Source organism: Mangifera indica, chromosome 13 (assembly GCF_011075055.1).
Source record: "Mangifera indica cultivar Alphonso chromosome 13, CATAS_Mindica_2.1, whole genome shotgun sequence".
Lineage (NCBI taxonomy): Eukaryota > Viridiplantae > Streptophyta > Magnoliopsida > Sapindales > Anacardiaceae > Mangifera > Mangifera indica.
Window position 1 is genome coordinate 12871934 of NC_058149.1, and position 26352 is coordinate 12898285.

General features: G+C 35.4%; 4 protein-coding genes across 7 annotated transcripts; 1 reads left to right on the forward strand and 3 right to left on the reverse strand.

The window, feature by feature from the left end:
- Nucleotides 1-970: 970 nt before the first annotated feature.
- Nucleotides 971-12806, reverse strand: LOC123194737 (calcineurin-binding protein 1). Of its 3 annotated transcripts, XM_044608111.1 has the most exons (19): nucleotides 12649-12806; nucleotides 12466-12540; nucleotides 12111-12230; nucleotides 11973-12013; nucleotides 11532-11743; nucleotides 9479-11376; nucleotides 8280-8495; nucleotides 7532-8188; nucleotides 7206-7441; nucleotides 6839-7049; nucleotides 6533-6688; nucleotides 5459-5616; nucleotides 5192-5384; nucleotides 4584-4972; nucleotides 3918-4098; nucleotides 3349-3578; nucleotides 2117-2777; nucleotides 1646-1724; nucleotides 971-1409 (listed from the first exon to the last, which is right to left on the reverse strand). In XM_044608111.1, exons 1-19 carry the CDS (start codon nucleotides 12649-12651, stop codon nucleotides 1123-1125), a joined length of 6003 nt encoding a protein of 2000 aa, XP_044464046.1. In that variant the 5' UTR covers nucleotides 12652-12806; the 3' UTR covers nucleotides 971-1122. The 3 variants fall into 3 exon arrangements, with proteins under 3 accessions (XP_044464046.1, XP_044464048.1, XP_044464047.1); XM_044608112.1 differs by lacking the exons at nucleotides 971-1409; nucleotides 1646-1724 and adding an exon at nucleotides 1739-1994; XM_044608113.1 differs by lacking the exons at nucleotides 12111-12230; nucleotides 12466-12540; nucleotides 12649-12806 and having other exon boundaries at nucleotides 11963-11979.
- A 2548-nt stretch (nucleotides 12807-15354) lies between these two features.
- On the reverse strand, nucleotides 15355-16554 carry LOC123195168 (oleosin G-like). The gene has a single exon (XM_044608800.1). The coding sequence runs from the start codon at nucleotides 16143-16145 to the stop codon at nucleotides 15552-15554; it is 594 nt and encodes a 197-aa protein (XP_044464735.1). The 5' UTR covers nucleotides 16146-16554; the 3' UTR covers nucleotides 15355-15551.
- A 1040-nt stretch (nucleotides 16555-17594) lies between these two features.
- LOC123194277 (serine/threonine-protein kinase Aurora-2) lies at nucleotides 17595-20922 on the forward strand. 2 transcript variants are annotated; one of them, XM_044607445.1, is made up of 9 exons: nucleotides 17599-17795; nucleotides 18357-18473; nucleotides 18995-19141; nucleotides 19242-19337; nucleotides 19673-19768; nucleotides 19863-19959; nucleotides 20077-20194; nucleotides 20301-20373; nucleotides 20491-20922. In XM_044607445.1, exons 1-9 carry the CDS (start codon nucleotides 17769-17771, stop codon nucleotides 20593-20595), a joined length of 876 nt encoding a protein of 291 aa, XP_044463380.1. In that variant the 5' UTR covers nucleotides 17599-17768; the 3' UTR covers nucleotides 20596-20922. The 2 variants fall into 2 exon arrangements, with proteins under 2 accessions (XP_044463381.1, XP_044463380.1); XM_044607446.1 differs by lacking the exon at nucleotides 19242-19337 and having other exon boundaries at nucleotides 17595-17795.
- A 642-nt stretch (nucleotides 20923-21564) lies between these two features.
- On the reverse strand, nucleotides 21565-26059 carry LOC123194407 (ATP-dependent 6-phosphofructokinase 3). Its single transcript, XM_044607598.1, has 13 exons — nucleotides 25718-26059; nucleotides 25583-25629; nucleotides 25451-25490; nucleotides 25052-25114; nucleotides 24832-24969; nucleotides 24246-24404; nucleotides 24046-24099; nucleotides 23133-23201; nucleotides 22875-23004; nucleotides 22476-22741; nucleotides 22316-22364; nucleotides 22062-22216; nucleotides 21565-21943 (listed from the first exon to the last, which is right to left on the reverse strand). Exons 1-13 carry the CDS (start codon nucleotides 25817-25819, stop codon nucleotides 21842-21844), a joined length of 1374 nt encoding a protein of 457 aa, XP_044463533.1. The 5' UTR covers nucleotides 25820-26059; the 3' UTR covers nucleotides 21565-21841.
- Between the last annotated feature and the right edge of the window lie 293 nt (nucleotides 26060-26352).

Sequence of the window (26352 nt, forward strand, 5' to 3'; positions counted from 1 at the left end):
TGAAACCGTATGCATGAATTAGATTTTTCATTCTGCTTTAAGTTATTATCCTTGTGATTATGATGAATTCGCAATTTACAGAGATTCTATTTTGTGCCCGGTCTTGTATTCTGTTCAGAATCTGTTTATGCAGTTCCCTCAATACCAATATACACCGTACTGGTAGTGTCCTGTTCAGAATCTGTTTATGCAGTTACCTCAATTCCAATATACACCGTACCGGTAGTGTCCTGTTCAGAATCTGTTTATGCAGTTACCTCAATTCCAATATACACCGTACCGGTAGTGTCCTGTTCAGAATCTGTTTATGCAGTTACCTCAATTCCAATATACACCGTACCGGTAGTGTCCGGGTGGATGAAATTAAGAGTTCCTCCTAAGATATGAGCAAATTTCCGTGGTTAATAATTCACAGCAATGTGATTAATCTCAAAATTACAGTTTTACAATAATTTATTATTTTTAGTCAATTGATCTTTCAACGGGTGCAGTATTATTCGATTGTTTATCCATAAACTAGAATTTTAAGTCGTTCAACGTATGGCTGCTATTAAATATTCCCGTTGTTCTTAATGAACACATGCACAATGATAATCTTTCATCATGTAAACTTAATAATCTGGGCACAGTGCTTTGTCCATCTTTTGAATGTTGCCGTCTCAATTGGCTTGAGGATGCAGATGTAATTTGGAAACATAATTCGCAGATTACGCCGAGTGTCCTTGAGATTTGAGACACAAGAACAATGATGGATCCTTCCAAAATAAGTTTTCACGTAAGCAGCTACCGAGGCGTTTTATTTCAGTTTGCATTAGTCCACATAATAAAAGCATAACCAACTCAACTCAACTCAAATCATGAAAGACCCAATTATATTTTATAATTTTAATCTTATTAAAACATGAATATGATGAAATAGGGTTTAGAGTTTCGCAAAAAATATTTATGGAGAATATATTTTAGAATTATAAACTCCGAAAAGCATACTATATATCTGTAGCATTATCTTTCCTTTATCAGTTTCTTATACAACTAAACGGTTAGATTTTAAATTACATGTGGGACCGATTTGCAAATCAACGTGTTGAAAAAAATTAAACCAATCAGACGACAAAAGGAGAGTCAGCTTTTGTCTTGATCATCTCCTCCATGCATCAGATTGCTTCTGTCTGCGTCATTGTCGTTGAGCTGATGAGGTGGTTTAGGTGGAGCAAGTAAGCTCTTTTGATTCTCAGCCGTAGAAGGCAGTGCTAACACATATTGTGTGCCGTCGCTGGTGGACACTACTGTGGAGTTGGATCCTCCTGAGGCAGGGGAATGCGAAGCAGGAATGGCAGATGCCACAATGGTCACTGGGGCTTCCTCTGTTTCATTTCCTCCACCAAGGCAAGTTCCATTTTTAGCACCACCTACAGCCAAAATTATTTATTTATTTGTTTGACAAACATCATAATCTGAAAACATGAAATCTGTCGTACAGAAACAATTTCAATAAAGATCAAAAGATTTCAAACAGTGAATTCTAAAAAACCAAAATTTATCATTTAGTGAGGCCATTTTCGTTGACTGATATACCCTAGATCACTGAGTCCCAAATTGTTTAAAGAAGAAGAAGAAGAAGAAATCAGGAGGTGGGAAGGATAACCTGTATGAGTAGTGATAGTAGTCTGTATGCTTGCAGTTGTCAACCCAGGTGAAATTCCAATTCCTTTTTTCATCTTCGACTGGCAAAAAACAACCACAAAAACATGATACATTCCACTGTTGCATCACCTAACTACAAAAAATTATGCAAATGATCTTTGTTTCTCTTTCAACATGCTTCTTTTAACAGGGTTTTCTCTGTGTCTCTTCAACTAGCATTCATTATAAAACTATGTAGCCCTGCTCATGTTATCATGCAGATGAAAACTGCGTGTTTAAAGAAATAGATCACTCCCCTGTCATCAATGGTAAAACTGTAAAAGGACTTGAAGATCTCAAAATTGCTGTCTCTAGATAAAAAGAGCGGGGAAAAGAAATAGTAAGGACTCTTTGGAGCCTAGCATGTTTTAAAAGAATGCAATTTATATTTGCACAAATAAAAGAACACCAAGAGGCCAGTCAAAATACATACCTTCACATTTTCTTCACAGTGCTTTACGACAACTGAGATATTTGCACTACGACCTTGTAACAATGTGTAAGCCCACAAAAGAAGCTTCCGAGGAATGCTTAGATCAAGAATTTCAACCCCATCAAACCCTGGCTGATATTGTGCTTCTGTTGCTAACCGAGATGGCACCAAATAAAGGTTAACACCAGACAGAAGTGTTACACAGGAGCTCTCTCGATAGAAATTGTAAGAACTTCTAAGCAAAGAATTGGCAGTGTCTAAATGTTCGTCCAAAGCTTTCTTGATTATTATATTCTTAATTTTTGACAACACTGGATTCCACTTTGCCTCAAGAATTTTCAAATGAGTTTTGTCCTCAAATGATGAATTCCATAACTCATTCGTTTGTAGATCAAGACATAGCAACTGACTATTTTCCACACCAATGTCTGATAAGTTAGGAGCTCGAATTTCACTAGTAGGCACAGAATACGGAGTGATCAATGCCAAGCTAACTATAAGACATCGGCACCAAGCGATAGATGCATGCCTGCAGACTTTTGCACAGTTACTATTAGACAACTTTGGATTCTTAAAACGTTTTCGAATCTTCTCATTTATTGCCTCAAGCGTCTCCAGCTTGCCCTTTCTTTCCAGTGAAACAATATATTGGTGGAGATATCTGAGTCACGGTAGTTGATTGTCAGAGATACATGTAAATATTAGACTATGCATTAACTCACGAAGATCTGCAGTGGCAATTTAATTTGAAACAAAAATAGAGCAGCAGAAAAAAAGTCTACAGCCCCGCATGAACCCAGATTGCTGGGGGCTTGATACTTCAGTATTTGGATGTGCCACAAACAATAATTGCAGAAATACAGAAAAACTTCAATTAGATATAAGCAGGTTTTGAGAAAAGGAGCAAGACAAGGATTCCGAAAAGGCTAGAATATACACACTGGACAGCAAGACTGTAATTTTACTCACTTTTCTCTTGGACTTAGCATCAGATTTGGATAAAGTAAACTTCAACAGTTTCTACAGTAAGCATGCCATCAGGATCAAGACTCTAAACATCTATTGTTCTAGTGCCTCAGGGATGGGGAGAGGGCCAAGAGAAACTGGTTATGCAAATTATGGCAAAAAAGTTCATTATGACATTATTTGAATTAGGATGCTTTCAGTAGCAATCGCTTAACTGAATTATATGTCATAATTAAAATTATGGATCTCTTAAGAATGAAAATTACCCATATAGGCTGCTTTCTGATATTTCTGGACTCTTGATCTCTGGCGCACCACATATTTCTGGCCATAAGCTCCCCTGTTCCATGAACAAAGCAAAGATCTTCTCCAATTGATGCTCACAACTGCTTGAAGCAATGGTACCAGTAGTCTCTGCCTGATTCATGGATGAAAGTAAGGCCCTGATGTACCTCCCTAGTGCCACTGGAACAAGATCTTCGATGCACAACGAAAACTGGGTTCAAAATTGAAGTTAGACGCCACTTTAACCGCTGGAAATAATACCATCAGTTGACATAAAGTTATTGAAGCACACAACCCCGAATTAAACCTAATAATAACATTTTAATTTAAAAAATGATTTAATGGGCCTGTATACAAAGGCTTTTTTCCACTAGAAAAAAGTTTTACAACATAAAAGTTCTAAATTTTTGATGAAGCATGAGCTTGCAAGGAGGTTATTTTCCCAGAATTTTTCATTGATGTGTTTTCTTAAAAAATGAAGTGGTTATTTAGATTTTTTTTTGGTTAAATAACATAAGCTTCTTTAAAAGTACAAGGGATGACTTATTACCCTTTTGTCTGCCCTAAGTGACACATAAGCCCGCTCAAGAGTACAGATGTCTCCAGTCTCTTCCAACAGTCTTAGGTAGAATAACAAGTACTTCCGTATACAAGTAATAAATTTTCGGGAACTTTCAGGTAAATTAACTTCAAGGACCTTTTTGTTCCCTGTTAAACCTGCCATCTTGCGCCTAATATATAGAGAAAAAAAAATACATATAAGATGCTTAGAACATGACAATCAACAAGATATTTACACGACATGCATGGTAAATGTTACTAATAGGCTTTCTGGACACCACATAGTAAGTACACAAACTCATTTTTTTTTCTTACATGGCATCCGAAATAAAGATAACCTTTTTAAGGAGATGATGTTGCATGTGTTTGACAGTGATAACATTTAGAAAGATCTTATTTCCAACCTTCATATAACTTTTGGTATTTTCATACCGTATGAAATCAATTTCAAATTTCCTTATTTTGTAACTGCAAATTCCTACAGGCGGCACATATCCAGTTTGATACATGAACACTCTCCAGATCCTATCCTCTGGTAAGTTAAAACCACCAGATGTTTGTGCCATCAAATTGTGATGGTTTCAGGCCTTGGGGTGTCCAAAACCAGCATAAATAGTTATAAATATAGAAAGAGAATATGAGAACATTATCATACCTTCCTTTTTTAACCAATCCATCAATCTCCCACATATTTATCGTAAATGATGACCTAGAAGATTTGAAACAAAAAGAGAGCTCATCCTTTGCCTTCTCCAAATCACCAGATTCACCCCTCTTATACAGCCCCTGCGAGAGTATATATCTAGCCTTATGAAAATGTTTGAGATCCCCTTCAATGCAAACTTCCAGTGCAGAAAGGCAATCATTGTAAAGTATGCGCCATGCCTCTTCCATTAGACTCAGTTCCTTAACTTTGGCCTCCTCAGCATGAGAACTTCCATCCTTCACAACTTCAGGCAAATGCAGAATTTCAGGGTTCACTTTACTTAATATGTCCAAAACAGCATCCTTCGTGGATTGGCTATATGAATATACTGAAATAATCTGGAAAAAAAACAATTAACAATAAAAATCTAGACAGAAAGGATGTGTAAAGTAAATAAAAAAACAAAAGGATGAAAATCATTGAAGATCAAGTGCTCCACCAAAAAAAAAAAAAAACTAACAGTTGGTAATTGATCTAAAAATGTAATATATATCTTACAAGATATAATTAGGCTTAAAAAAAAAACTATTTCAATATGAAATTGGGTTCCAAACAACCTTCAAAGCCTCCAAATTTTGTTTCCCAAAAGAGCAAAGCAGCTTTAGGCGAGAAGCATGCATCCTATAGAGAGGATCGACAGCTGACGGATTCAAAGCAATAGCCTTATCATAATATGATAACGCTATCTCATATGAATATCCAAGCTTTTCACTGAGTTTCCCCATATAAAAAGCATATGACCAATCCTCCCTGTACAATAGAGGGATTCAGTTAACTTTATGAATTATATAAAATCAGAAAATCAGTGAGGAAAGAAGATATACTTGTGGAAGAAGGCTTTCTTAAAATGTTTGAATGAGTTCTCACAGAACATCTTCCAGGCAGCATCCTTAGATGGAATGACAGATCGCTGATCATAAAATGGTACCACGTTCTGCAGGCTGTCGTAGTATACTAATGCCAATAACTCATGTATCTCACACTGAAATCACAAGAAATTCCCTGACGGTTACCAACAGTATGCTAATCAAGAAGATAATCCATTTCATTCCATAAAATCCCAGAGAGTATGATAATTATTCAAGACACCACAGAAATACCCATGTCACACATTTTAGGGGCATTGTTATTACTTTATTAATAATTCCTCCAATTAGACAAATGAGTCAGACTTTTACAGTACAGTAAGTCGCCATCTAATATAACCTGAACTGATTCCTAAAGCCACATTTAATATTTTATCATATATGCATATGTGTTAGGACTCATGTCTACGAAAACAAATACAAAGCAGAAAACTGGAGAGCACAAGTGGCAACAAACTGGAAAACACAAGTGGCAGTCACTCAAGAAGCAAGGCAGGACCATGGGGAATTGAGGAAGAACGTGGCAAGCTGTGACAGGTCCGACAGTTATGGAGAGAATAAAGGGTGGAAAAGAATCAGAGGAATCAAGGAGAATTTTGTGAAAAGAGTTGTGGAAGGAGAGTGCCGGCCTCTCAAATGCCAAGCAATAGATTGTTACGTAATCACTGTTACATTGTAATTCCTGGTTGAGATAAATATATATTTGCTGTTCCAATTGTTATTGACTGTGTATTGTTTTAGGTTAAGGATTGGTTGAATGCAGGTTGGGGGTGTGAGGGGTTATTAGCCGAGGGACTGAAGATTGCTGGAATAGAACTCAGGTATCTATCAATATGCTTCGGGGATGTGCTTTGATATGTTCTATTATCTAGCACTCCATGTGTTACAGAGGTGCAAGACAGATTTGAGGGCCAAAATTGAACAATATGCTGACAGACATTACTATGCATAGGTGCCATGTTGGTCCAACAATAAACATAGATATCCTACCCCTAAGAAACCGTTATATACATTACAAATAGAAATTCAAACCTGCTGTGCTGATGTTTTTGCCAAAGCCAAACTCATCAATAGACAACGCCTACTCCTCCTTCGACTTGCCTCAACTCTCTGAGGTAAAGTAGCATTTTTTCTCCATCCTGTTACATTTATGTGCTTACTACCGTCATTTAGCAACAAATCTACCTCCTGTTTTTATAAAAAATAAAATTTTAGACGGTAGCTAGGAAAATTTACAAACAAACCAAACCAAGATTCCTCACAATTAATTACCAAAGAAAAAAAAGATTCCTCATAATTTATACAATATTCAGAATGACAAATAAAACTAAATCTTGCCTCGTCATATATATTTGCAAGTCTTTGCCAGCTCTCAAAACGCATAGGATTGTACAAAAGATCAAATTTGAAAAGATTAGCATTTTGCTGCACAAAATCTTCCCCTTCCTTTGTGAGTACAAAGCCAGGCCATTTATCAGTTGTACTCATCTCCTCAGCCTGAGCTAGGAAATAATACAAGTTGTGATATACCTCCAAATATGGCTTAGAGCTGCAGTAAATCCATTGCAGAAGCAGATATAAGATTTTCCTCAGTAATTAGAAAAGATGTACAATTTTAAGCATAATTTGGGGAAAAAAAGAAGAAGCAGCAGCAGCTTACTTAATAGATACTAACAAAAAATATGTGCATCAAATACAACTATACCTCCCAAATGATGGTGGCTTGTAATGTTTGAGGTTTCCCACTTCAGGAAATATTATCTTCATCATGCTTTCAAGATACCCATCACATCCTGCTTCATCTGAGAGTTTATCTTCACAAACATCAGGATCATCTAAGAATTTGTCTATTGCATTTCCAGCCAAAACATCTTCCGGTGGTTGTGGAAAGTGTTTGCGTATAGCTCTTAACACTCTACGAAGTTTGACCAATCCAGTTCTCTGAGACATAAGCATATGTTAGGTGGACAATCGAAGAACGTAAAAAATTAAATAGAAGGTGAATGAGAAAGTGAGGAAGAAAGTACTTACAGAAGAAGCCTTAGCATAAGGCAGTACATACTGAAAAACATCAGCACATTGTTCCTTGGTCTGGTACTCTCCACGACTAGTATTCTTGTGTGTTACTAAATCACCCTCATAAGATGAATCAGACCTAAGATTTAGACCATATAAGCAGAAAAAGCACTGGTCCAAGGCATTATCAAGAGTTAGTTCAAGTTCCTCCCTCTCAGATTCAGTAAGTTCATCTCCACAATCAAAATCATTACTATTTTTTTCTCCTTTTTTAATAGTAACATCATCATCATGATACCTTTCCCATTCCACTTGTGAATTTTTTTTCTCTATGCTAGAAAGACGTGCCATGCCATTGGAAATAATCCCCTCAGGATCATCCTTCTTTACAACAATGGTTCCACTGGTTCCAGCCCCACCCATTTCCAAATCCAGTGCGTCTGATCTCAATGTTTGAGGTGTTTTGACAAGACTATTAGGAGAAAGCTGCTGGCCATGTTCTGGCTTTTCCTTGTTTGAAGAGTTCATGCTAGATTTCAGTTTAATATTCAAGGCAAAGAGATGTTTTATTGCAAATTTAAGAAACGTTCCTTCTTCCCCTTCACCACCCTCGCCTGCACAGCAGAGTCCATACTCAGCAAGCAAATCATGGATTGCCACAATTAAATCAACCTGAGAAAACAGAGCACATAAAGTTGAAAAAGAAGAAATAAGCAAAGAAATAATTGACAAGTGGTCAACTCAAAGACAAAGGTACACTCACTTGAGTTTTAACAGGTACAGTAGGGTTAAGGTGTTGAAGTTTGCAGAATGCCGTGGCTGCATCAACAAAGCAGCTTTCTGCCTCCTGGTCAGTTTGATCAACAATTACCGGACCATAAGAATTCTTACAGAGAAAATTGCTTGCCACATTGCACATGACTGCCAGCAGCAATGATTGAATATCAGAAATGCTGCTCAATGGAACAACAAAGGCATTCTGCAAGCATATAATTAACCATACATAACTGTAATAAATAGCAATTTAAATATAATATAAATGTTAAAAGATGAAATAAATCCACACAATCTAAATTATATGGGCTCACAAAGTTGATAAGAACTTAGTTATGCTCTGATTCTACTTTTCCTTGGTCAAACGCTCATCAACAACCCAAAAGACTAGTTTATTAGGAGATGATGCCTACCTGCTCTTTTAAATCCAAGATGTAAGTTGTCTTTACTCAGCGAGAGATCTTAAAATCTCTTTAAGCTAGGTGACATTTCAATTTCCCCTACCATTCATAGGTGAGGTCTCTATGTTTTTAAGGAAAATCAACATTAAAGGAACCAAAATGACAATCAAGTGGCCAATGGGCCACATTGCCCAAAAGGCTAGTGCTACTGTGTACCTGGCTTGTCTAATGCTTGGCTACACCTTACTTAGCGTGGGCGACCTGGGTCAAGGCTACCAACCAGGATTCTTTTCTCCTTTTTTGTTTTTTTTAATAAAAAGATTTCGTGAGCTTGAACTTTTTCTTTTCTCCTATTTTATTATTATTTAAATTTAACTCAACATCATTTTCTTATGTTAATTTTGTTATCAAATTTCTATGATACGTCATTTCATAATTACATGGTTAAATACAAATTAACTATCCCCTTTTAAAGAAAATGAAACTTGTGTCCTCTAACTGTGAGTTTTTGAAAACAATGTCCGCTGAGTGATAATGTCTCTTAGAAGAAAAGATGAGGTTAAATTCTTTGGTAACTTGTAAGCAAGAAGCATTCCAACACCTCACATAGGAAGGAACTTTTCACGAAAATAGGGACAACCTATATTCTGTTTATGTTATTTATATTCATGACTCTTACTTTCATATGATCTTTCAGTATAAAAATATTTCAAGGGAAAAAGAAAAATAGATACTTTGAAGTACATTGAGATTCTAAAGGACTATAGAAGAATAAACAGTGACTTACAGCATCTCCAGATTGGTCAGTAAAACTCTTCAGTTGTGACACACATTGCAAAATTGCCTTCACTTCCTTCACAACCAAATGATTCCAATCCCTGATTGAATTTTCCCTTGCTACAATATCAGAAGGAGAGTGCATTTTTGACCCTGACTTCTGATGGAAGGGTTTGCATGAAGCAATACTGAGATCCATACCAGAAAGAACCATAAGTATTTGCAACTTCCGCCAATGACATTTGAGATAAACCTCACTGTTGATTGGCTTTGTCTTCTCACACATTTTAATTAACATATCTAAAGCTGATAGTTCAACAGACATAATCCCCTCCTCTTTTTCATCAGCAGCAGGTGAAGGTAATAGATGAAGGTAAACATCTTTGGCTGAAAATAGGAGTGGAGAAAGCAGGTTCACACACTCCATATACATTTCCTTTTCAATCATCTCACCTAGAGTCTTCTCCAGCAAGAAATCAACCTCTAATAAATTAATTTGATGAAGAATCCTGTCAATAGTTATCTCTTTAATGATTTTGCAGTGTGGCAGGTGGACCAAACCTAGAGAATCCTTCATATTTCCTAATTTTTCAATCAAGGACAAAGAAATACAAAATTGTTCATGAGCTTTTGACTTGTTACCATCCAAAAGAGACAATTGCCCACTCAACCAGAAGTACCTAACCCAGAGGGAACTTTTTTCACTCAACAAGGAACTGTCAGCAAGTGAATCCTGGAAAACTGAATCAGAAGTTGATACTCGATCAGCATCTCGAAATCTCTCCCTTACATAGCAACTTCCATTCCATGGCACACTAGTCAAGTGAAAAGGATAACTCAAAGCTACAGATTCAATTATCTTACAGAGATGATAGGACGCCTCTGACATGAATTCAGATCGCTTGGAAACATTAGAAGGAGACAACCCAAGGTCATAATACAACTCAGCAAAAAATAGATTACATTCAGGGCTCCGATCCTGACCACAATGTCTGGTCAACTTCTCCAACTCTAAAAATTTGAAAATTGCATCGTGGCACATAAGACACTTAGTTGCAGCATGTTCTAGAAGTAAGTGACCCATATGGTAGGCACCATAGTTATTTGACGTTTCTCTCACAAATTTAGAAACTTCACTACATTCTGTCTGCAATGGATTACCTTGATCAGGGCAGGAAACCACACAACTAGCATGATCACCATCTTTAGTTGCTGGTCCCATGATAAAAGATTCAAGAAATTGAATGACAACTTTCGCTACATCCTTGTCAGTACTAAAATCTACTTCTTCTTTCCCAGGTTTACGACTCCTGAGCCTTTCTAGACGAGTACTCCGCCTTTCCAACGGATGTTCTTCAAAAAGATTCGTTTCCTTTTCTTTATTGATGCTTCTTCTTTCAAAGTTACACTCACCAAGAGTCATGCTTTCATCCATTTGGGTATCTCCTTTCTTTTCCCCAATCTCCATGGCAATTTCTGAACTGGAAGGAAAGTGTATAACTAATCTTACATCACCCGATCTGTATTCTTTCTGAGTTCCCATCTCAGAATCACACCTATTCAATGGAAGTAGTATTTGCAAGAGGGCATCAGCCAGAGCTGCCCAGGAAGCTTCTGCTAGGCACAGTTCTATATTCTGGTTTAGCTTTTTAAGAGCAAGACCTTCATCAAGATTTTCATCAGTTGCTTTTCTCTTCTCAAGAAATGTAAGTCGCACATGTTTAGGTTCCAACTTATCTATACCTCTCGGAGCATATGGAACTGGTTCTGACTCTTCTATAGTCTTTTTCACTTTCAAGGCACGAGAATGTGATGGCCAATGCCTCAAAATTAACTCTGCAACAGAAAGACATGCAACCTCATCACCGATAGCGATGAGGACTTCCAATAGTTTCTCCATGCAATTCCCTGCACACGTCATCAGGTAGAATAGATAAACATCTAGCGCACATCAGGAAATATATTTCAGTTAAAAACGATAAGAGTAAAAGCCAAAAAGAACAAAATAATGTTGCTATGTACAAAATAACAATTTTCAAATACTTAGTTAATTAATAGCTTACAATTATTGGGGCTGCACAAAAGCCCTTGCTCGAATGCCCAGCGTGAAATACTCAGTAAACCCATTGAGCACGCCAATGTTCCTAACTGGTTCCAAACAACAGAATCCTTGGTGTCAATTTCTACAGCTTGAAGATAACAATGTAGTGCACTCTCATAATGACCAGAACCTTGTTGGAGGAAAACAGTGGCCAGGTTCTTCAATGCCAAAAATCTGTCAAGAAATACATTTTAAGAAAAAGATGACTGATCTAGTTGCTTACAGCAACATAAACTAAGAAAATTACATGATTAACTGAAAGTATTGATTTGAAATGATTACCAACAGCTAGTCACTGATTCTAACTAAAGCACAGCATGACAAGAGATAATATTAACCAGGTCTAAAGCCTTTATAAGAAAAAAATCAAAGCAGACAGATCTATGTAGTCACCAGTGCTAACCTGAGCTGCAACAGATGACCATCACTGGCTTTACCATCCACCTGGATCACAAAGAATGACATCAATAACAAACTGTAATCATAATACTTAATGAAACAGACAGCATGTAGATTTCTAGAGGAAAAATAAAATACATACTTGAGCATTAGAAATCAGAGGATCTTTTATAACAGATTCTAGCAATTCCCGAGCCTTGTCAAATTCTTTAGCCTGTAACTTGAGAAGTCCTTCCTGGTAAGTTTGTGAAAGATGAAATTCCTGCAAAACTATTCCTACATTAAATTACCCTCCTAAAAAGGGAAGTGCAAATAGCATGTACAGAGCTCATAGCAGAAAGAAAAATGTCGCATGCAAAAAAAACCCTAACACCAACACGAACCAGCGAAATTCAACACATGATTTCATTAATAAGTATTGTTTCTCCATAATTATGTCGACAAAATAAAACAACACTTACAACATTCACAACAAATAGGAAGAAAATTAGACATGCCTGGGCTTCTTTAGTAGGCGCTAATGGTTCCCATTGGCCAGTAGAGTCCGTATCGTTGATAGCAGTAATTGAGAACTGAAATACAACAATAATTAAAATCAAAATCAAATATATAATACTTCAATGATTTGTTAAAGACTAAAGCAAGCAACGGAGACTCTCTGAAAAACTAAACCACTGTACCATTTTCGGCCTGACTTAGCGCTCGGCCGCTTGTATTTCGTTTGCTTCAGAGTTTACTTTAGGCCGGTTGAAGCATGATTGCCTGCGTCTTCGTTTTTTGGTACATCCAATTTAGTGATTTACCCTCAGCTTTCACAGCTTCATTCCATTTATTTAATGGAAAACTAACATTTACCACACCTAATATTTGCTACGTTTGCCACCCCAGTGTGAAATAAGAAGGCCAAAAGATGAAATCTTAACACATATTTATTAATTTTTAAAAACTTAAATATATATATTTTGTTAAAATTTATTATTAAATAAAAATATTTTAAAAATTAAAAATTTATCACATTTTCTTTAAATTTAAAAATATAATAATTTTTTTTACTTAAAATTTAAAAAATAACTATTTTCTCATTAAAGTTTTGAAACTATCATCAAAGATGGTGTCGTCATCTCTAAAAGCATCCTCTCTCTCTCTTAATTTAAAATAAAAAATTATTAATATTTTTATCTTAGACAAAAATGAATTCACATACATAACTTTAGATAAATTAATACTTATACACATAATTTTAAACAATTAATTATAATAACATTAATTAGTATTTAATAATTAATCTCATAATAACATATATAAATATATACTTATTTATATATTAAAAATAATTACATATAATATTACTCTAATACTAATACACATAATTTTAAAGGTCTCATGTACATAATTTTAGAAACATTTGATTTGCGGTAAAATATTATGATAATCCATAAAAATATGTGGTATATAACATATAGAATTACCACTATCAATTATAAATATTAAAATAATATTTAGATAATTTTATTTTTATTATAATTTTTATTTATTATAAATTGATCGAAAGATATTTGTTTTAAATAATATTTTATTATTTAAATTAAAAGATTATTTTAAATATTATAAAGTATAAATCATTAATTTAATTAAATATTTTTAGATATAATTATTTAAAAGTATTTTTTATATTATTTAGTATATTAATTAAAAATATATAAATTTTATACTTTAAAATTTAATAAATAAAAATATAATTATGTAATAATAATATAAATAATAAAAAATTAACTATTAACCAATCGCCTTAGGAGATCTACTTTTTCTTGAAATGGCATCTTAAATATATAACATAGGCCAAAAGACTTATTGTCACTCAAAGTTAAAGTAAAATCCAAAGTAATCGTTTTTAACTTTTAAAATTTCAAATACTTACCTATGAGTAAAATTTTATTAAAAAACTTAATTAAAATTAAAAATAAAATCATTATTTAATAAAAAAATTTAAAAAAAATATAAAATTCATTATATTTTTTCTCTTAAAATTTTAAAACTAATAATTTTACCATTGTCAAAAGTTTTCAAACTTTAAAAACTAGCCGTCTCTCCCCCATCCTAAATAGGGGTTTTCTTTTTCTCAAATCTGACCAATATCTATGATGAATGACAACATGTCTTTCTTTCTCTTAGTGAAGTCTCTTCCTCCGATAACCTTGAATGACGTTTAGATCAAAAAATCTAGACGTCGATGAAGGACTTGTCCGGAAGAGTTGTCATTCCAGACAACAACGATGACGATAAGACCAAGGCTTCGTTATTGTCTAGGATGATGACTTATTTAGACAACACCTCGTCTAAATCAAAAAATCCAAACGAAGGACATATGAATTTTTCAATCCAGATGTTATCTAAGGTTATCGGATGAAGAAAGACAGATTGTCATTCATTGGAGATAGTAGCCAAAATTAGAAGGAAGAAAACTCTAAGTTTTAGGAAAGGGGAAGAAAGAAATACTAGTTTTTAAAATTTAAAATTTTTTGATAAAGACGAAATTATTAGTTTTTAAAACTTAAAATAAAAAATATAATTAATTTTTTAATTTTTTTTAATAAATAATAATTTTATATTAATAAAATTTTATTTATAAATAGATATTTAAATTTTAAAAAATAAGAGATGATCTCTATAGAGTTTCAGTATTTTAGGCCTATTACATATATTAAGGCCAAACGACTATTTCCCACCCAAGGTTTAGCGTTTTCTCAAATATCCCCCCTTTAACTATGGAAACATCAAACACCCACCTATGACCGGTTAGATTTAACCAAACCCTAACGCCTAAACATTTTATCTCTTTTTGCCCCCCTAAACTTTAAAAACTAACATTTTTTTCCAGCCTAAGTTTTAAAAAATCACAGTTTCACCCTAGAGTTTGGTTTTGAAATCTCCGGCGACCTCTCTGGCTCCGTTGTCGACGGCCTCTTCCTCCCGAAACAACCTCTCCTTCCGGCGATATCTTTTCTTCCATTTGGAGGTCCGATCGGCTCCCGGAGACGCCGTGGGAGACGAAGAACTTCGTTGGGAAGACGTTTGGTGTTTGGTGTTTCCATAGTTAAAGTGGGGGCATTTGAGAAAACGCTAAACCTTGGGTGGGAAATAGTCGTTTGGCCCATATATTAAACATACTACATACGACAAAAATATGCGCTCGGAAGAAAAGTATTAATGTTATTAGTGGCCACTACATGCCACCTAAGTTTTTCTGGCCTACGTGTCAACACTTTTGCATTAGACCAATTAGCATTCATGCATTATATCAGCATTAACATCTTGCGGCGTAATAAGCCAAATGATTTTTTTTTAATTCCTGTTCACAGATCATAATTATGTGCTTTATACACAAATTAAGCTGAATCCAACAATAACATTGAAATGCACAGACCATCACAACCTGAAAATCCTGATCGGTCACAAAACCAACTCAAACTCAAGCAAATACAAAACCATAACCAAACAGGCACTACATAGATTAAACATGCATGCATGAAGGAAGAATAAGGATGAAGAAGAAGATCAACATCAAAACAGAAGAAAAAGAAACTCAGTAACTCTGAGCAGCCTCTTGAGCCTTGTGTTGCATATACAGTCCGTACTCCTTCGCCCTCTCCTTCATATCCCTAGCCTTGTCAGCTATCTTCATCCTAGCATAATCCAGCTGGTCAGCCCCCGGTGGGTGCTTCCCCGTTACGAAGCCGCATACCCACGATAACAACGTTATCGCCGTCAAGCCGCACCCGCCGGAGAACAAGAACCCCACAGTAGCTAGGAAAATCGCTATCCCAGCCGGGACTAGAATTGGACTAAACAGGACTAGTAATGGAGTTGCCAGAATTAGAGCTATCACGGTGCCGGTTACGGTTAGACCTGATAAAAATAACAGTGATGCACCTATTGCAGTGGCCATAAAAAACTTCACCGTCCGGTATGAGGTGGGTGCTCGGTCGTAGAACTCATGGGGGCTCATAGACCTTGGATGATCAGACATGATGGTTGATTGAAAGATGAAAGATTGTGAATGGGGAGAAGGGAGCGGAGGTGATATAAGGAGGTGAGAGAAAATGACGTGGCGGAAGAAGAATGTGGAATGTGTTACCGTGATTTGTTTGACGGTGATGATTGAGGATGTCTTGAGCATAGAGAAATCGTGCTATGCGTTGGCAGCTTTGCAAGGATGTGTGTTTATGTGGTGAGGACACTTGGTAGATACTGTCTCGTTACGGACCTTTTGTATGTAACGGTTGTTTCCGACTAGAGGCGCTCAAATTTCTCACCGATTTGGAATCCTGGGAGATGAACCATCAAACGGTCAGAATCGTTGAAAATGAAGTGCCTGAATCGTCCGAGTATAATCCCATCATCATCTTCGTCGTCCAAGTGCGATAAAGCGAGACAAATCAAGTGTCATGACTGAGATCAATAAATTGCATAACGGATCTTTAACTTCTGGTTGAGATGCATCACCCTTCAAGCGTCATTCGAAGATAAAAATGGTTGTCCTTCTTCTTCGGCCACCAACGAAGATGGGTAAACTGAAAAAGATTTCAAATCTTAAAAGAAAAATGGATACTTTTTAAACTTTGAATAAAAAAACTTGAACATTTGAAGAAAATTGTAGGTTTCCAAATCTGAAAAAATTAAGTTTTGGAAAAAAAATTATTAATTTTTAAGATTTAAAAGAAAAAATGAAATAAAATTTTAAAATTAAAATATTTTATTAATATTAATGACTAACAGATAAATATTTACGTTTTTTTTTAAAAAAAAAAAAAAAGAGAAAACTTTGGGTGGTAATAAATCCTTTGACCTTTCTTACATTTTCCCTTTGTATCACAAATTATCATAAAATAAAATAATTATATTATCTCCAATTATTTTTATATCACAAAATTACTATAAATTTTGTATATTTTATTTGTTTATGTAATGTTATTCTATAAAGTCATTAATATAAACTAGCAAAGCAGGAACCCCAAATTGCCAATTCTTTCATACAACTTGAAAAGAAATCTTACCCATGCAAATGCTAGAACTTTCTATATTTATTAAAATTTCTTATTAATTTCACTTTTCATATTTACATATTCTTTGTTAAATAATAAAAAAACCATTAAACCCAATTGATAAATTGAAAACAATAATTGAAAAAATTAAACCTTAAATAATTTAATTAACATAAACATTAATAATCAAATTTTTTCAAACAAAATTTTCATTTATTTTTAAATTACAAGGTTGATTTACTAGATGTGAAGGAATTTTAGGTTAACGAAACCTGATTTAGAACGACATGACCTTCTTATGTATTAAATGTGGGAGACAAGTCGTTTGCATCTACACTCATCTAACGACAAGTCGATTACACCAGAGCAACGGATCATTAATTTGTGTGTGATGATTCAGGTCCCACGAGAAACATGCAAGACAAGTTGTAAAGCCTAACTACAAGTCAAGAGATCATCATTCTACAGCCCCACTACGACCGTCGGATCAAAACAAAAAGGAAATCTAGTGGTGCCACTCACATGGTTCACATGGAATAACATGCCTTAATGGAACGGAGACAGCGAAGCCGCTCCTCTAAAATGAAAAATATTTGAAATGAGTCTTGCGCGGGATTGGACCACGTGGCGATCTGTAAGAATTCGACCGTTGTGAGAAATTCTTCTTCAAGTGTCTCCATAGATCCGTTCATTTTTCGTCCATCTTCATCTGCACAGCAAATCAATCATTCACTTACCAACGTAGTCTCTCTCCCTTAATGGCGATAGCTGCGGAGCAAGAGAAGGTAAATCAAATTGATGGTTTAGAAATATGTTTATGTGGTTGATTGCGTTACGTTTCCAAATCATCTCGTTTAAATTCTAGGGTTTTTCTTTTCTATTTAGCTTTTGGAAGGAAGGAGATTGTCTTAAGTTGTTCCAGGAAATTTTCTTGAGAATCGAACATTTTTTTTGTTTTCTTAGATTAAAGAAATCATCTTAAAATACAGGATTGATTGAAATTGGGGAATATCTGCGCCTTTCTTTTTAATTACAATTAGCAATTCCTGATTTTCGAATTATCTGATCATACATAAAGATTGGAAGTTCTGAGGAGGGCTAAAAAAAGTTGGGGTTTTTTCGGGTTGTCATTTCTATGTTTTTTGAAACATGGGGTTGTGTGTTTAATCGTCAAAATAACTTGTATTCATACATTATATTAGAGAACATATGAGTTTTAGATGATGGTGCAAACGCAATTATTGGTTTTTCTTCTGTTTTAATAAATTGTATTTATCCATTATTTCAAGAACGTATGAATTTTAAATAATGGAAAGGCTGTAGTCACTGGTTTTTATTTTGTACAGACTCATTCCGAGGCTTCAGCAACCGAGCAAAAAAGATGGACTCTCAATGACTTTGATGTTGGCAAACCTCTTGGACGAGGAAAGTTTGGTCACGTCTATTTGGCGAGAGAAAAGAGGGTCAGTTTACTTGCTCGCCATGGTTCATTTTGATTTCTCGCATAGAAAGATATACTCTTTATGAGTTTCAGGTTCAAATAAATTCTTGTAATTGGTAAAATTTCTGCTTCTAATTCTAGAGATGTAGATTTCTTCATTTTGGTTCAAGTAGCATGGAATATGCTTTTTAATGTCTGAAATGCCGTTCATTTGGTTGCACAGAAATTTGAGATTGAAAAGGGGATAAAACTTACAATTTGTGCTTGTTTAATCATTTATACTTTGGTTGAGTATCATTCTTTTCTATTCCTGGTGGTTCTTGTATTCTTAACAAAGCTCAAGATCCAAAAGAGAGCGTATCTTTGGGCATCCGCAGCTGGAGAGAAGAATAGAACAATTTGTTTTTCCTAAGTGTGAAAGTTGTTCAAATGATCTATGTGTGTCTTCTTATATATCATTTTTTGATACTTTCTTGGATTCTTTGCTGGAAATGGAAATTGTGTCACCATTGTGATGTATGCTTTTTTATTTTTGTGAAACAGAGCAATCATATAGTGGCTCTAAAAGTGCTATTTAAGAGCCAGCTGCAACAGTCGCAGGTTGAACATCAACTACGACGGGAAGTTGAGATACAAAGTCATCTTCGACATCCCAACATATTACGGCTTTATGGTTACTTCTATGATCAGGTAGAATATGTTGCTTTATTATTCTAGAATATGGCATTCTTGTTGAAAAAGTAAACAGGCAATTTGATTGTTGTTAGCTTTTAAAAAATGATTGTTGCAGAAACGAGTTTACTTGATATTAGAATATGCGGCGAAGGGTGAACTTTATAAGGAACTACAAAAGTGTAAATACTTCAGTGAAAGACGTGCTGCTACAGTAAGTTCTTTCTATTCTGTATTGATGATACTTTCGCTTATCTTTTCGTTGTTATGATTTCTTCATCTATGTTTTCAACTTTTGAGCTTTTTGAAGAATGAAAATTCAATTTCAGGTTTCCTCCTGGTTTTAATTGAATAATTCTGGAAAAATATTAATATTAAGAAAGCACATTTCTGTAGTAGTCTACTACCATGTAACTGAAGCTAACAAGAAAGTAGAGGGACTAGTACCCAACACCCCATATAGCTATGAATGGCATGATAATCAATTTGATTTCATTGAAGCATGCAGAAGCTAACTCGAACACTTTGTGTGTGCTCATATTTTTACAGTATGTTGCATCATTAGCTCGGGCTCTCATTTATTGTCATGGGAAGCATGTAATACATAGAGATATCAAGCCAGAGAACCTGTTGATTGGTGCACAGGTGAGCCAATTTTTTATATCGATTTCATGTTTCTTAACTGATTACTGAAACCATCTTGTGCTCATCATGCCAATTGTGGAGTGCCCATTTTCAGGGTGAGCTAAAGATTGCAGATTTCGGATGGTCAGTGCACACATTTAACCGTAGGCGTACCATGTGTGGCACACTAGATTATCTTCCGCCTGAGATGGGTATGTACATATGGCATCCTATTATTGTAGTTTTATCAATAGAAATGTATTTTCAAATATATATAGTTTCTTCCAAGACAATATTCAATTTGACTTCCTGTTGTATTTTCTTAACAGTGGAAAGTGTTGAACATGATGCTAGTGTGGATATTTGGAGCCTTGGTGTCCTGTGCTATGAATTTCTTTATGGGGTCCCTCCTTTTGAGGCCAGGGAACACTCTGATACATATCGAAGGTTTGTCAAAACTTGCAATTGAGGTGGCAAAGCCAGTTTTCTTGTAAATGAAACGGGAACCTTCTGCATCAAGGTATATGGAAAACTGATCTAATGACTTTTTCAGGATTGTCCAAGTGGATTTGAAGTTTCCTCCTAAACCAATTGTGTCTTCTGCTGCTAAGGACCTCATTAGTCAGGTTTATTCTTTTACTTGAACTATGCCAAGTTACTATTTCACATAAGACAACCATTGCAGCAATTTCAAAGTTCACTTGAGGATTACGCCTGAAAATTTCCTTCTTGCATAAAAACAGATGCTTGTCAAGGATTCTGCAAACCGCCTACCACTACACAAGCTTCTAGAGCATCAGTGGATTATTCAAAATGCCGATCCCTCTGGCATCTGTAGGGGTTGTTGAGTTACATTGCTGGTGGTGGATTGTTTTAATTTCTTGATGAGTTTCAGGAGCTTTCTTTTGTCGGGTCATCTCTGCCAAACATTGTCACCTCTGATGAGTAAAAAATGTAGTCTTATCTGGTTCATCACTTATCTGCAGTCTCCAAGCTCTGTAGAAATAAAACTATTGTACTTTGGCCAAAAATTTTTAAAATTCTTTTGTATTCTTATCCATCAGGGTAAAAAAATGTATTCTTTGTAGTTTCTTTTGCCATACCCAGTGCAATGCAATCCACCGGTCATTGTTATTTTGGCTTTCGGAAAATAATAATATAATAGTTAATTGCAATTTCCATAGTGAAGTCATTGAAATAATAATGTATTTCAGTGTCTTCAATCTGAAGAAAGTCTTTCGCTCTTCGTCTTTCCTAGTATAATTTGAAAGTAGATTTCTCTCATCCTTTGATTCAATAGATTGATTATTCTCCTATTGATCTCTCTCTTAAATAGAGGAGATTGAGGTGACAACAACGTTAATTCCGTATAGAACTAAAAATTTATGAAAAATTCACTACATATGGATCTTGAAATTTTGAATGATTTATATTTTTGAGTGTCTAAAGAAATAACATCTGAACATATCTTCGGTGTTTGAAGTAAAACTGATTTTGTCATTGGCGTTACTTGAAAAGATGTGACATAGAAGTCGAAGGTGACAAAGTAGGGGGAAGAGACATTGAAGGTGAAGATTTGTCAAAGGAGTTTATGATGTTTGACATTATGGTGGCTTCAATCTCTATTAGGAGGACATGGTGATAGTGGATGGTCGGAATTGCACTTTTGCCATTGCCAATCATTCAAGTGATTGGCTATGTCAAATAGCAAGGTGATCTGATAATTGTAGACTTTGTATCATGTCTTAATCCATCTTCCATTAACAAAGTTTTATTTTTAATGACAAAGTGTGATTTATGCAACCAAAGACCAAACCTTGGGCGCGAAAATGTGAATCACTCTTTTGAAAAATACTTGCTCTCCACACTTTGTTTTGAGAAGAGAAAAGTCAATCTACATATAACTCTCAAACTACTAATAATAGTCAGTCCACATTTCTATCAAGTGGCTACTAACTCTATAAGAATGAAATCTGCAGAACAGTAAGGAATACAGCTCCCATGTCATTTACCTATGTTTTTGGCTCAGATTTGTTATTTTCGCAAATTCTGTCGTCCAACAATTGACATGAAAGTTGTCCCTCTTTCTTGAATTCAGTGAACTTCTTTCAAGAAGCTTGGCTGGTTGGTAGAAGAAAGCAGTCTTGCCCACATCCTGTCAGTAATGACAACCTGCTTGTGCTTCTCAGTGATTCGCTGCATTCCAATATCCAAAACAAAGATAAGATTTATAAGCTTGATATGAAAAACGATTTCCTCTGAAGAGGATTAGCTCTGGCTAGTGACAAATGCTGCATTGCATAAAAGAATTTACATTGAAAGGAATGTATGATTGTCTGCCATTGACAAGACCAACTGTGAAGCCTGTATACCCTGCCATTGCTCCATGTACTGCACTCTGTGCAAGGAGAGTGCAGTACACATTGTCAGATGCATTGCTTGGAATAGCCCGGATCATATATGTAGGGTCTGCAAACAAATTTGGTTAGAGCAGAGTCATTGGCGCAACCATCTCAGTCAAATTTAAGAGAGTATGATCAACAAAGAAGGCAAGTCTCAGGTACTGACCTATATATTTCAAAGTAATGGCCATCTTATGTTGGCTTTTAAAATGGTGCTACAAGAAGCAACAGAAAAGTTTTAAATTAACAAAAACACAGAATTTCCTTAAATAGCCCATAAATAATGTTACTGGGTACATATGGTGCTAATAGATTGCAAGATGTACCTTGATCTTCTGAGATATCCATAGCCCGACATCTTGGAGAAGCTTGTTTCCTGAAGCATCTTGCTGGACTGTGGACTGCAAACTCTCTGAAAGAAGATCCTGTCCTGCTCCTTCCGCTATAACAATAACCATGTGCCCATTTTCTTTGAGTCGTTTTTCAATAAATTCATAAAGTCCACCATGCCCCTCAAGATAGAAGGGTGACTCTGGAATCAAACAACAGTCTACATCTCGGCTGGCAAGGGTAGCATACATCGCAATGAAACCTGCATTACTGAGTTTGGATCATGTGGTGAAAAACAAAAAAGGCCTAAAAGTTTGAATTAGTAGGCCAATGAAGTTTTCATTCATGTATTGAGTTTTACCATATGAAAACATCAAGACAGATGCAAAGCTTACCACTATAGCGTCCCATGAGCTTCACAACTCCAATGCCATTCTCTATACTTTCAGCTTCAACATGTGCTGCATTAATGGCACGTTGAGCCTCCTCAACCGCAGTATCAAAACCAAAGGACCTATCAATAACCTGAACCAGGATTATGACAATCCAATATTAAGCTATATATCAAGTTAGAATACACAAGTTTTCAAGAAATGACAAGAGAAATAACAAAACTGGTTCAGATCTGTAGTGAATGGGTGGACAATAGTTACCGGAATATCGTTGTCAATAGTTTTTGGGATTCCAACAACTGCAATTTTGAGTCCACGGCGCCTAAGTTCCTGCAAAATGAGAACTGGATTATATAACAGTGGCAAACACAGGAACAACAATTAATTATATGGATTGGCATTCAAATTAAAGCAATCAAGCATGTGATGAGTAAGATGACACCACAGACATGTATACACATGTATTTGATGTAGAATTAGGTCTATGGACACTTGAGTATACATTCGTGCAGACTAGGGAGTATTTTCTGCAAATGTAAGGCATCAAATATGTTCATCGGATTAATCTAACACCATAGTGACCATCTAGCTTGACATAGATAATTAGGGATTGCCTATGTAAGGGTGTATAAACCACATTATGTTGGGCTAATGATGAAAATCTGTTAAGGATTGTAGTAGTTATAACAAAGTAGAAAGTGATCAAATCCCCGAAAAACACATGTATTTACAGATACCTTCAACTAAAGATAATTCAGAACAGGTGCATGTTAAACCAAGAGACAAAATTGGTGAATAAACAATCAAGTGCAGAACAGATTTTTATGCTCGTTAGAATTCCTTGCAGTTGAGCATTATTTCTGCAGCTGTGTGAACTTAACAGTGAAATATGATTGACATAATATATAGTAACATTTCTTTGTATCTATCATATATCCATCTAATGCGAGACACGCTCATAACTATCAATCTGTAAGCAATATAGGAAGACAGTTAAGAATTTTTTCTGCAACAGTGTGAACTTAACAGAGAAATGTGATTGACATAATATATAGTAACATTTCTTTGTAGCTATGATACATGCATCTGATGCAAGAGACATTTGTAACTATCAATCTGTAAGCAATATAAGATGACAGCCAATAGAATATCTTCAGCATTCAAATAATATTACCTCGTAAATAGCAGCTGCTCCTTTTTGAGTTCCATCTCCTCCAATTATGTAAACCTGGTCCATTATTATTTATTAGTCATAATGAGAATCTGTAACAGGAATTATGTGCCTATCCAGCATGACAATTAACAATTCACCCAAATGATTTATCCAAAATTTGGAGGATATTGACCTTTGACAAAATTCTACCTTTCACATACCTGATTAATCCCACGATCTTGAATACTATCAACTATCTTTGAGGTATCATGGCCCCCTCGTGATGTTCCAAGGATGGTACCACCACGCTTATGGATGTCATTAACAACCTTAGGTGTTAAATCAATCGTATCTTTGCAATAGAAACCCCTATATCCTCCCTACAGATAAATCAAACAGAAATGATTATGTTTAAAATTTGCATGCCAAATATAAATAGTTTTATCACAAAACAACTTTAACCATCTTCTGCATAATACTTGCACATGGCAGCTGCTTCAACAGTGGACACACCAACTCGGGCAATTGTAAGATCATTTCCATCAGTAACATCCCCTAGACATTAAATTTTAATAGCTACTTATAATCTGATCGACTGGTTAACAACTAGGGTCTTATTTTTTGTGCAACAATAATTTGACGATCAAATGATAAATATATCGAAAATGTAGGGAACTAGAGCAAATGACATGTGAGGAGCTGTGCCAGGAATGTACGCATACACATATAACATGTACATACATGCTTTTCTGATACAATGAGGGATCAATTTAATGACATTGAGCAAAATATTCTATGGTCACTTACGTCTACCCCAACGATTTTTTTGACACCGTACATGTGATGAAGACCACAGACAATTTCTCGGATCACAGTGTTGAGCCCAGGACAAAGGCCGCCACATGTTACAATACAGGCATGTACTTCATCTGATTTAAAATACACCTGACCAGCATAATGTAGTGATCTTAGTAAAATGCATATGGTTTATGATAATCAGCCAGCATTCAGACAAAATAATAATCACCTTTTGGCGAGGTCCAGCACGCAGGAAATGTGTCCCTCTTGGATCATCTTTATGAACAACAATCTAAATGAAGAAGAAGGAAAAAGAGTTAACTGTTAGCTCTTGTGTACAAGCTACCTTCCCTTACACATCAGATAGATCTCCAAGAAATAATTACATATAAGTTAACAAGCGAAACAAACTTTCTATGTTTCCAAATTTCAATTCCCAAAACAAGGGCGGAAAAACCAGGCCATAGAATAATGCCATCAAGTTTTCAAAAAGTTGTAGTCATAATAGCAATTGTTTCGATGAAATGCCACGAAAAAGAAGAGGCAAATGAAATCATTCATAGCAACAGGAGACGAAATCAAGCAAGACAAAGATATCAAAAAGATTGAAAGTTTAAGCACAAATCACCTTTTGAGCAATTGTATCATCCACATTAACAAAGTACTGCCTGTAAGACATATAAACAAGAATCGTCATGCAATAACTAAACAAGAAGGCAATGGATCCATCAAGCTTTTAGTAAAAGGGGACTTCACTTACGTAACTGCTGAATAAGCTGGATTGGACTGTAACGGATTGGGATAAGTCTGCCACACAAAACAACATTTTAACAACTCATATACATTTTTTTAAGAAAAAAAGAAACTAATCAAATCAATCGATCAAAATTCATACAGGGAGAGAAGGAATGTAATCAATGAAGTGAGGAATTTCTTCGAGCACATAACCAGCGTCGCCATTAACCAGTTTGTGGTGTAAATTACCAGAATGATCCATCGCTTGCTCTTCACTTTTACTGCTAACAAAATTTGCAATGATATCTGCGATTTACAACTGTTTTATTAAACCGGGGACGTTCTGCTTCATCCTGCGCCATTTTATGGTCTGTTTGGGAAAGCGTAACGTAAGGAGATTAAACTGAAAAGGCACGTGAGGTGGTGTTCACGTACTTTCTGCTTTGAGTTTCATCTTAATGTTTTCTGACTGAACGACTATTCCTCACCAAACTTGGACGAAACAAAAATTTCCTTTTCTTTTATGTTTACAAAAATACCTTTTGTCGAAATGAAATATGCCCCCAAATTTTTATAATATGCACCCCTATTTACTAATTATAAAAGCAAAGTATTTCCAGACCAACATCTTACCCTGTTTTCCCTGGCAAATCAGAGTGTTTTAATAACGTCAATCACCCTCAGTCTTCCCGACAATGGATTTGTTCACCGATAGTCGATAGATTTGCAAGAAGAGCAACAACCTTGTCCATTATGTCAGTGTTAAGAGACGTTCCATCATCTCCCTTGCCATTC

What these genes read in the sequence shown, in the direction of transcription:
- LOC123194737 (XM_044608111.1), bottom strand. An exon ending in TTTGTGCAGCCCCAATAATT is followed by an intron (nt 11,377 to 11,531) that starts GTAAGCTATTAA and finishes TGACGTGTGCAG; the next exon opens with GGAATTGCATGGAGAAACTA. An exon ending in TTGCAAATATATATGACGAG is followed by an intron (nt 6,689 to 6,838) that starts GCAAGATTTAGT and finishes TTATAAAAACAG; the next exon opens with GAGGTAGATTTGTTGCTAAA.
- LOC123195168 (XM_044608800.1), bottom strand. Translation starts at nt 16,145, where the DNA reads ATGCTCAAGACATCCTCAATCATCACCGTCAAACAAATCACGGTAACA.
- LOC123194277 (XM_044607445.1), top strand. Translation starts at nt 17,769, where the DNA reads ATGGCGATAGCTGCGGAGCAAGAGAAG. An exon ending in ACCTGTTGATTGGTGCACAG is followed by an intron (nt 19,769 to 19,862) that starts GTGAGCCAATTT and finishes GCCCATTTTCAG; the next exon opens with GGTGAGCTAAAGATTGCAGA. An exon ending in CACTCTGATACATATCGAAG is followed by an intron (nt 20,195 to 20,300) that starts GTTTGTCAAAAC and finishes TGACTTTTTCAG; the next exon opens with GATTGTCCAAGTGGATTTGA.
- LOC123194407 (XM_044607598.1), bottom strand. Translation starts at nt 25,819, where the DNA reads ATGGATCATTCTGGTAATTTACACCACAAACTGGTTAATGGCGACGCT. An exon ending in GTGCTGGACCTCGCCAAAAG is followed by an intron (nt 24,970 to 25,051) that starts GTGATTATTATT and finishes TATGCTGGTCAG; the next exon opens with GTGTATTTTAAATCAGATGA. An exon ending in GGATATCTCAGAAGATCAAG is followed by an intron (nt 22,365 to 22,475) that starts GTACATCTTGCA and finishes TGCTTCTTGTAG; the next exon opens with CACCATTTTAAAAGCCAACA.